Below are 10,511 nucleotides of genomic sequence, written 5' to 3'. Positions count from 1 at the left end.
TTGAACCATGGGAAGATTCGTACTCTGATGATTATCTTGAAACAAAGCCCATAGCAGATATAGCAGATGGAAATCTCGTTTTCCTGACGGAGAACTATCGGTTTCTGGATGATCCCTCAAACAAAATGCATGAGATTGTACAAGCAGTGCAAAGCGAGCAGGATCCCTCCTTACCTGATTTTGTGAAGAGCGATCCCACTGCAACAACAAATTCTCTGAACATTGCCTTTACAAATAGAATGTGCCATCATGTGAATGATCTTAACATGAAACGAGATGAACAATTGGAGAGGAACAAAGCAAGGATCCTAAAGTGCCCAAGAATCCCCAAAGATTCAAAAACGCAAGATTGTATTTTCATCAAGGGATCCCCTGTGGTTTCTAGAAAGCCAATGCGCAATCAAGGAGTGATCAAGGGAACCCGATGGCGTATTTCCAGTTGGAATGACACAAAGGTCATTTGTGAAAAAGAGGATTTATCCGATGGTATAATGAAATGCACTGTACCCAGGAACAAATTTCAAAAGTTTTTTCTTTCTGGTTATTGTACCACAGTACACAAGGCACAAGGGCAAACATTTAACAGACCGTTCACCATCCACGAGGTAGAGAAGATGTCGAAGAGAATGTTATATACAGCAGTGTCTCGGGCAAAGCACAGCAAATTTATATCATTCTCCTCTATTTCACTTAGAAACCGGATGGAGGATCCCGCTTGGATGGCGCAACTGAGGACCTCTCTCTCATGGGTTGAAGGTTGCACTTTTGAAGAATTCTTGTCATACATCCAAGAACTGCTCAAAAAGTCGAAAGATCTTAAGGGCATGTCATGGAATGACTACCGATGGAACTTTGAAATCGATCACATAATGCCTGAATCCCAAGGCGGATCAAATCACTATGAAAATCTTGCACCATTAGACATTTCAGAGAATAGACGAAAACAAAAAAGAACGAACGATGCTGTAAAACAATTCTATATGAAATAAATTAAGCGTTACATACAAATATGGAGGAACTCCGGAAGTTGTATTACACGCCTGGAGCTCCGGTAGGAGCATCCGGCTTGAAGAATATGCTGAAGAGACAAGGGACAGACTTGTCCTTGAAAGACATAAAGTCATTTCTGGAGAAAGAACGTACTCATCAAATACATCGAAAAAAGAAGAGGCTGAACCTGAACGTTCAGCGTACATATGCACCATTTGATGTTTGGGAAAGCGATTGTCTCGCTTTAGGATCGGACGCTTACCCTCGTCAGAATAAAGGATGTTCTCATATTTTGGTATGCGTGGACAAGTTTTCAAAGATGGTATTTACACAACCATTGAAGAAATTGGACGAGACTTCCGTATGTTCCCGCAATGCGATATATTCTCGATCGTTCGCTAAAGACTTATAAAATGAGACCCAACAAAATCGTTACTGACGCTGGTGGAGCATACATGTCAGGGGGATTCAAAGATCTCATGAGGGATTATGCAATAGAACATCGTATCGTATACATGGCCTTTGAAGCAGAACGAATGATCAAAACGGTAAAGTCAGCCATCGGTCGAGTTCTTACTCATAAAGGCGACAAGCGGTGGCTGGATTTTCTCAATGAACTTGTATCAATGATTAACAGGCGAGAACATCGCGGTATTGGGATGTCTCCCCATGAAGCAATCGAGAAACCGTATAAGGCATTGATAAACTTGGAAAGATACTGGGAGAAGATGCATCAGAAAGAACCTGAAATATTCTCCATCGGTGATCATGTTCGTGTCAAACATGAAGGCAATGTGTTCAAAAAGGCACATCGAGAAAATTTCTCTAGCAATGTTTATCGGATTGGGAAAGTCATTAAACCATTCGACAAACTGCGGTCATATAGATATGTGGTAGAGGGGATTCCCGATCGAATTTTCAACTATAATGAACTCATCAAAACCGAGGAACCAGTCACAATCAAAGTTGCGGACGCATTACAAAAAAGGGATCGTTTGCAAAAGCAGGCAGCAAGAGAACTTGAAGACTTGACACCTGTCTGAATCCAGCCCGCTCGTACTCGTGCGCAGCAGAAAAAGTTAAAAGTTCGTCCGAAGGGTACATTTTCGCACATAGAAATTCCGCGGCGGAAGATGCCGGGCGCGGAGCGGCCAATCCCGGCTGGTATGCCTCGAAGGTAATGTTGAGATGGGATGAGTTCTGACGCCTGAGTTGCCTACATGAAATATGCAACCAGTTTTTCAGCAGGAAACCAACGAGGCCATTTAAACAGATGCATATTTCTATTTAGTTCTATCTTTTTCATCAATTGAACCAAATTTATACAGCTTTTTCCCAAAAATCATGGAGTGTATTTTGTGTCCCCCCTCTTTTCTCATAAAAATGCTATGTAGGGAGAACATGTAGCAAGAGCTTCCGTTCTTCGCCGTTCTGTGACCACTTGCAGCAATGGGGTAGGAGGTTTTCTTCTGGTTCCCAGGTGTTCTGAGAGGAGGGATAGCCTTTCCACTTGATGAGGTAGAGATTCTTCTTCCTTCTGGTCTTGTGGTCAAGAATCTTCTCAACTTCCCAAAACTCTTCTCCTTGCTGGATAATTGGCTCAGGCTCAGGGGGTACTGGTCTGGTAGGGAAGTCCTCTGTGGGGTCCAAGTAAGGCTTGAGGAGTCTCACATGGAGCACTGGATGAATCTTCATGGTGCTGGGGAGCTCCAGGGTGTAATTCTGAAATTCATCCTTGGCCTTGATTCTGTAAGGTCCAAGCCAGGGGTGAAGAAGTTTCTGGGCTGGCCTCTGGGCTTCTTCTTCTGGGGTGATACCTTCTCTAGATAGCCAAACTTTGGAGCCTAGGGGGTAGGTTGGGGCCTTGCTGAGAGACTTGTTGGCTTGCTGAACTTGTCTTTCTTGGGCCAGTATCATGTTATCCTTGGCTACTTGAAGCAGTTGCTGAATATACTGGTGGAAGTCTGTTGCTTCAGGATCATTGCTTTCTCCTGGTGGTGTTGCTGGGGTCCTGGGATGCTGGCCATTCTCCAAGTAGAATGGGGTAAAGCCTGTGGTTTCTGAGATACTGTTGTTGTAGGCAAACTCAGCAAAGGGGAGAAGATCTTCCCAATTCTTCATGTTGTACTGCAGGAAAGCCCTCAGGTAGATCTTCAAAGTCTTGATGGTTCTCTCTGCCTGTCCATTGGTCTGCTGGTGCCTTGCAGTGGCTAGGAGGGTGTTGCAGCCTAAGAGTTGCATCAAGTTGGACCAGAACGAACTGGTGAACTTGGTGTCTCTGTCTGATACAATCACTTCTGGGAGGCCATGGTGCTTGAAGATATGCTTCAGGAAGAGCAGGGCCAGGTCCTTGGCTGAGGCTCTGGTGGTAGTGGGGATGAAGTGGCCTCTCTTTGACAATCTGTCAACAATGACAAAGATGGCATTGTGATCAGAGGAAGTCATGGGTAGGTCAGGGATCAGGTCAATGGAGATCTGGCTCCATCTGGTCTTAGGTACTGGGAGGGGCTGCAGCAAGCCTGCTGGTGGTTGCTGACTAGGTTTGCTTCTCTGGCAGGAATCACAAGACTTGACATACTTCTTAATGTCCTTGTACATCCTGGGCCAGTAGTAATGCCTTGCTAGGGCCTCATGGGTCTTGGTGATGCCAAAGTGTCCAGCATACTGAGTGTCATGGGTTTCTTGGAGTAGGCTCAACCTTAGGTCTGGGTCACTAGGAACAAAGATCCTGTCCTGGAAATAGAGTAACCCATCTTGATGGCTGAGGTATTTGAGCCTTTGTTGCTGGTCTTCTGGTCTCCTGGGGTCATCCAAAGCTTGGATGAGCTCTTGAAGTTCTGGGTCTTCTGTGGTACTGGTCTTTAATCTCTCTTGAAGGGTGCTGGTGGTGTGGGTCACAGCATTCAACTCTGCTGTCACCAAGGCCTTGCACTTGATGCATCTTGGGGCCAGGTCTGGTCTTCTAGACAGGATGTCTGCCACTGTGTGGAGTCTTCCTGGGCCATAGCCAATCTTAAAGTCAAAAGATTGGAAATTCATGACCCATCTGGCTTGTCTTCTGGTCAAGAAGGGCTGGTTCTGTAGCCACTTGAGGGACTGGTGGTCTGAGATAACTTTGAAGGGGGTTCCTTCCAGGTAGGGCCTCCAAACTCTGAGGGCATCATGGATGGCTAACAGCTCTTGTTCTCTGGTGTCATATCTGGTCTCTGCTGGAGCCATCTTCCTGGAGTGGTAGGCAACTGGTCTCATGCCTTTCCCATCATCCTGTCCAAGCCATGCTCCAACTGCATAGCCTGAGGCATCAGGGAAGACAGTGGTAGGCAAGGCTGGGTCAAAGGGTCTGAGTACAGGGGCTTTGGTGACCATATCCTTCAGCTGCTGAAAAGCTTTCTCCTGAGGTTCAGACCAGGTCCAGGGCTTGTCATTTCTCAACAGGTCTGTCAATGGTGCAGCTTGCTCTGCCAGGTCCTTCAGAAAGCTATCGAAGTAGTTCACCAGGCCCATGAACTGTCTGACTTCAGTGACACTCTGAGGGGTGGGCCATTCTTGAACAGTCTGCACTTTCTTGGGATCAAGCTTGACTCCTTCATGTGAGACTACATGGCCAAGAAACTCTACTTCTTGCTTGAAGAACTGGCACTTGCTGGGGTTGGCATACAGCTTGTTCTGCCTGAGGGCTTGCAGAACCTGCTTGAGGTGGTCCAGGTGATCTTCTGGGGTCTTGGAGTAGATGAGGATGTCATCTAGGTAGACAATAACAAAGATGTCCAAGAAGGGTCTAAGGACATCATTCATCAAAGTCATGAAAGTGGCTGGGGCATTGGTCATTCCAAAGGACATGACCAGGAACTCAAAGTGACCATATCTGGTTCTGAAGGCTGTCTTGGGGATGTCTTCTGGGTGGACTCTGATCTGGTAATAGCCTGACTTCAGATCTAGCTTGGTAAACACCTGGGCTCTATTCAGCCTATCCATCAGCTCATCAATCCTAGGGAGGGGATATCTGTTCTTGATGGTGATTTTATTCAGAGCCCTGTAGTCCACACACATCCTCAAAGAACCTTCTTTCTTCTTAACAAAGAGGATAGGTGCTCCAAATGGGCTCTTGGAGGGTCTGATGTGGCCTGCCTCCAGAAGCTCTGAAAGCTGCTTCCTCAGTTCTTCTAACTCCAAAGAAGAGAGGTGGTAGGTTGGTCTCCAGGGGGTCTGGTTGGGGTCACTGAGTTCAATTCTGTGATCTACTGATCTCTCAGGGGGAAGTCCTGGGGGAAGCTCTTCAGCAAAGACATCTTGATAGTTTTCAAGAAGCTTGGTGACTTTGGAATCCATGGTGTCTGGAGGGGTGCTGGTATCTTGAGGGTTCTTGAGATACACAGCAAAAGCTGTTGCTGTCCTCTTCTTCAGTGTTCTGGCCAACATCTTTGCTGATACCATGGTGATAAGATTGGACTTCTGGGATTTGTTGGAAGAGCTGGCCTGCTTAACAATCCATCTGACTCTGGGGTGCTGGGAGGTGGTGAAGGTCACAGTGTTCTTGTTGTAGTTGATACTGGGATTCCTCCAGGCAAACCAAGGTATACCCAGGATCAAGTCAAACTTGATTGGGGCTACTATAAAGTCTGACTGTTCTGTGTAGGTTCCTACTGAGTACTGAAGACCTTTGACAAAGCCTATTTCTTGGTGCTTTCTGTCATCAGCCATAGAGATTTCTGCTCCAGGGAGAGAATGAGTCACCAGTTGTGCCTTCTTGACAAAGGACTGTGACACATAGAGTTGGTTTGCCCCATTATCCAGGAGAATGGTTACTGGGATTCCTTGGATTCTACCTTGCACAGTCAGCAAGTGACTCTGGGGAATCCTTGGCCCTTTGGGGGTACTTAAAGAGTATGGAGCCACCACTACTACATGGATCTTGCTTTCTTGGTAGGTGGCCTGGGTGGTCTGGGGTTCTGGGGTTCTCTGGGGTTCTTGGGTTCTCTGGGGTTCTGGGGTTCTCTGGGGTTCCTGGGTTTTCTGGGGTTCTAGGGTTCTCTGGGGTTCTGGGGTTCTCTGGGGTTCTTGGGTTCTCTGGGGTTCTGGGGTTCTCTGGGGTTCTTGGGTTCTCTGGAGTTCTTGGGTTCTCTGGAGTTCTGGGGTTCTCTGGGATTCTGGGGTTCTCTGGGGTTCTGGGATTCTCTGGGTTTCTGGGGTTCTCTGGGATTCTTGGGTTCTCTGGGGTTCTTGGGTTCTCTGGAGTTCTTGGGTTCTCTGGAGTTCTGGGGTTCTCTGGGTTTCTGGGGTTCTCTGGGGTTCTGGGGTTCTCTGGGGTCCTGGGATTCTCTGGGTTTCTGGGGTTCTCTGGGATTCTGGGGTTCTCTGGGGTTCTGGGATTCTCTGGGTTTCTGGGGATCTCTGGGATTCTGGGGTTCTCTGGGGTTCTGGGATTCTCTGGGTTTCTGGGGTTCTCTGGGATTCTGGGATTCTCTGGGTTTCTGGGGTTCTCTGGGATGCTGGGGTTCTCTGGGGTTCCAGGTAAAGTCCATGGATAGTTAAAGTCTCAGGGGTGGTTTCAGGTGGGTCCAATAGGTCCAAGGGTTGAATAACAGGAGAGTGTACCAGGTGGTGGGTGTCAGGGTGGTGGTTCTTGATATCTTCCCCAGTAGAGGCAGAATCTTCTACTGAGTCTGCTTGCCATTTCCCTGCTGCTTGGTCTTCAAGGGGCATAGGGGGGCAATATGGCCTGGTTTTCTGCACCTGAAACAGGCTCCCTTCTTTCTGAGCTCAGTCTTCTCAGCCTCAGTGAGTTTGGAGAGAGGCTTCCCAGAGTTGGTGGATATACTATCTATCTCCATAGGGACTACTCCAGAGTTCTCAGCCTTGGGGGAGTAGTAGCTGGTGGCCTGGCTTCTTTTCTGGTAGCTGAACTGGATCTGGTCAATCCTATCAGGTGTTGCTGCAGCTGTGGCTAAGTTGATGGTACTGGTGGGGTTGAGCTCCAGTTGTTCCTGAACCCTGGGTTTAAGCCCTCTGATAAACTTGTCTAACTTTTCAGCTTCTGACAAGTCATCCACCTGAAGGCATAAAGTATTGAACTGGTTTAGGTACTCCTTTACTGAGCCTTGTTGTTTGAGCCTGGCCAACTGGTCTCTTGCTGCTCTGGTGGCATTTGCTGGGAGGAAGTTCTCTTGAAGGGCTCTCTTGAACTGGTCCCAAGACTGGATTCTGAGAGGGGATCCTACTGGGTGGTTCTTGACATGGCTTTGCCACCAGACTTCAGCATGGAGTTCCAAGTAGGTGGTGGCTACTAACAGTTGGCCTTCTGGTGATAGATCTGCAGCTGCCTGGAAGTACTCTTCAAGTCTGAGGAGGTATGTCCTAATCTCTTGGACATTCCTGTTGCCTTTGTAGGGCTTCAACTTGCTTTGGAGGACTTTTACCAGGGATTTATCTACTCTGGGTTGGTACTGAGCAGTGGCTGGTGTGGTGGAGTTCAGCTGCTGGAGCTTTGCTTGATAAAGCTCCTGCCTGACCTGGTCTATGTCAAGCTCAGCAATGGTGTTGAAGAGAATCTCTTCCTGGCTGGTCATGGTGGTAATGGGGTGGAGTCTTGGGTAGTTACAATATTACTTGTAACAACAACAATAGGGTGGGTCACAGGCCCAAGAGATGCAATGTTACTTGCAGTCAAGATAGGGTGGGTCACAGGCCCAAAATATGCAATATTACTTGCAAGTACAACTGGTGGGGAGGATACAGGGGGACTCTACAGCTTCTTCACAATCCCACAATAGAAAAGCTCTATCTGTTTTATCAGAGCTTCTGATGCTAACCAAGTGGTGTGTCTGGTGGTAGTTCTGGAGGTTGTGCTGGGGGTAGGTTTGTGGTATGGGATGGTGTGGGCTGGTCTGTAGGAGTCCTTGAGGGGGGTTCTGGGCATAAGTTGGGTCTGGGATAAGAGGCAGGGGTCTTCTGATATTACTCAGAAGGACTAAGGCTGGGTCTGGGGTCTGGGGTCTGTTGGTCTTCTGATATTACTCAGAACATCTAGGGCAGGTTCTGGGGGTCTGGGGATCTTAGCTTCTGATCTCTCACAGAAGGTCTAAGAGTCTGGGGTTGTTGTCTAAGGTGGTGCTACCATGTAACAGGCTAGCAGGGACAAGAAGACAACAGAAAACTAGGGAAGACTTGGTTACTACTTGTTATTCTCTTGAGGGGCCTCAGAGAGGTCCTCTTTTTATAGACAAAGGGGCTGACAAATGCTATATCCTAACTACCCAATCAGATCTTGTACATGTCATCCTAAACTATTTGTCAGCCTATTGCACCATTTATAGCCAATCACAAGTGAGACAAGTCATCCTAAATACACTATGCCACTTGATTAAAAGGGGCAGATGCTAGTGTGTCAGGATACTCATCTAATTTAGCCAGAAATGGCTAAATCTGCTTATTTATCTAATTCTGGTCAAATGAATGCTGACACCATCAGCAAAGTCATGTGACCACTAGTTTGGAACCACATCTAACCAGTATAACCATAGCACTGACAGAAGAATTCTGTCACACTATGGCTTCTGCCCCCAACTTATTCTATTGAATACATCCTTTTTATACAAGATTTTTTGGATAAACTGTTAAACTAAACTAAACTAATGGGTGCCGCTGCATCGCAACTGATTTATTGGTGGCAGTACCGATCTCTTCCTTTTCTGCACTAGCTCAGGCCTCCACAGGTTGTACAAGGCAGGCTGAAATCTAATGCACCAATTGCCATCCTTGAACTGGTTTTTTCAGTTGCAGTAACCCAATCAGTGGAGTTGGTCATGCAATTTGTGCTTCCCGCATCCAATTTGGGCTTACTTGCAATCTCTCAAAGATGTCCTCATCATTACATCCCCCCTTTGAAGAGCCAATGCACTGGCACTTTGAGTGGGGGTGTTGGGATGTCAATTACCAGGTTGGTACTGGATCTGTGGGGTCTGCTTCATCTGCATCTTGGTTCACGACCCAGATGATACTGGCACAGCCACTGACGTTGCAACAAAACCAGATTTGATCTGTTGCAGTATGAACAATGGTACCTGGGGTCACATTGGGGCCAGTTCTGGTTACTGTAGTGAACAACTCTGATGAACCGGTTCGCTTAAAGGCATCAGGTGACCATGATTGAGGTTTCTGCAATTGCAACCTAAGCTTCAAAACCCCTGAGATCAAGCTTGGTTCTGGGCTACACCAGCACAGCACAAAGGATACATTGCGCAATCATAATTGATCATGGCAATGATCGGAAATGGGAATATCGGACACCGCCACCCTAATGAAGGTTACAGAAACTAGTGTAGATGTTACCGTAGCATATTCTTGTATAAAAAGATGAATTCAATAAAAATAAGTTGCGGGCAGAAGCTGTAGCGACACTAAATCCCCACAACTAGCTTCTCAACTCCAGTCTTAGGTTAACAGGAACCTAACAGAGTGCTTCAATGGCCTGATCACCCACACTGAAGCCTCTAAATCCTGCTCGGTTCACAACTAACCGACTCTCCTTGCCTCTTGCCCTCAAGTTGCTACCAATGCCCAAAGAAAGGATTCGGAGACTACGATTCCTAGTATGGACACCCACATAACCTGCTAGGAGACCCAAGTTGTCTTTACCACAGTCTACCAACAAAAAATCCGTTACATGGTGGAGAAGCATGATGAACCACCTTCCCCTCTCAAATTCAGCTGAAAACCTTATTCAGTCATACCGAAACTCTTGCGCAAACCGAGATCTGCTCAGGTAGCTACTCAGAAACCTTTTCTCTTGTTTTGGAAACAGACTTCACGAAACTGAGAATGATGCTGGTCGAATGCTCACCAATGCGAGGCCGCTCACCTGTGATCCAGACTCATAGTCAGGGTCCTGCGGAGGACATTGAAGTCCCTCCCGCAACATGCCCGAGGTGTTTGGGGACCACTTCCATTGAACCGGAAGCCCCTAACTTGGCCACAATGGCCTCTGAAGTGGCAGCTTTAAAAGAAGACATTGCCCACTCGACTGCTGCAATGCAGTTGGCAACTCAAAATCTTATGGAACAGCTTCATAGGCTTTCCGAATGTCAGACAGTGGCGGATGAGTGCCTCGCACGAGCCTTAGAAGCCCTAGCACATCACCCACTGCCTGAACAACCTCTCATAGCACGAGCTACAAGAGAACGGTCCGCAACCCCGTGGGAAACGTCGGACACACCAAGGGAGCGTACCGAACCAAGTTTTCCAGGTCCGGTGCCTCCAATCCAAGTGCCAGCAACACCAAGGTCAACTTCTTGAAAGCAAAGGACGTACCCGAGTTTACGGGCAAAAGAAACCAAGACATTGAAGAATGGCTTAACAAAGTCCAACTTCTTCAAAACGTTAGCGTGACTTCAGATGCCAGGATGGTACAGCTCCTACCAGCCATGACAGCCAAGAAAACCCCTGCTGACATGTGGTTTTACACTCTGGAAGCCCAGGAAACTCGCTCATGGACCTGGAAAAGGTGGAAAGAAGAACTGCTTTGA

General features: G+C 47.4%; 1 protein-coding gene across 1 annotated transcript; it reads left to right on the top strand.

Annotated features, from left to right (window-relative positions):
• Window positions 1-9,831: 9,831 nt before the first annotated feature.
• SPPG_05628 (uncharacterized protein) lies at window positions 9,832-10,511 on the top strand (the record flags this gene model as incomplete). Its single annotated transcript, XM_016753838.1, has 2 exons — window positions 9,832-10,169; window positions 10,232-10,511. 2 exons carry the CDS (start codon window positions 9,832-9,834, stop codon window positions 10,509-10,511), a joined length of 618 nt encoding a protein of 205 aa, XP_016607424.1.

Source organism: Spizellomyces punctatus (genome assembly GCF_000182565.1).
Source record: "Spizellomyces punctatus DAOM BR117 chromosome Unknown supercont1.9, whole genome shotgun sequence".
Taxonomy (NCBI): Eukaryota; Fungi; Chytridiomycota; class Chytridiomycetes; order Spizellomycetales; family Spizellomycetaceae; genus Spizellomyces; species Spizellomyces punctatus.
This window is presented reverse-complemented; position numbering and strand designations above follow the sequence as displayed.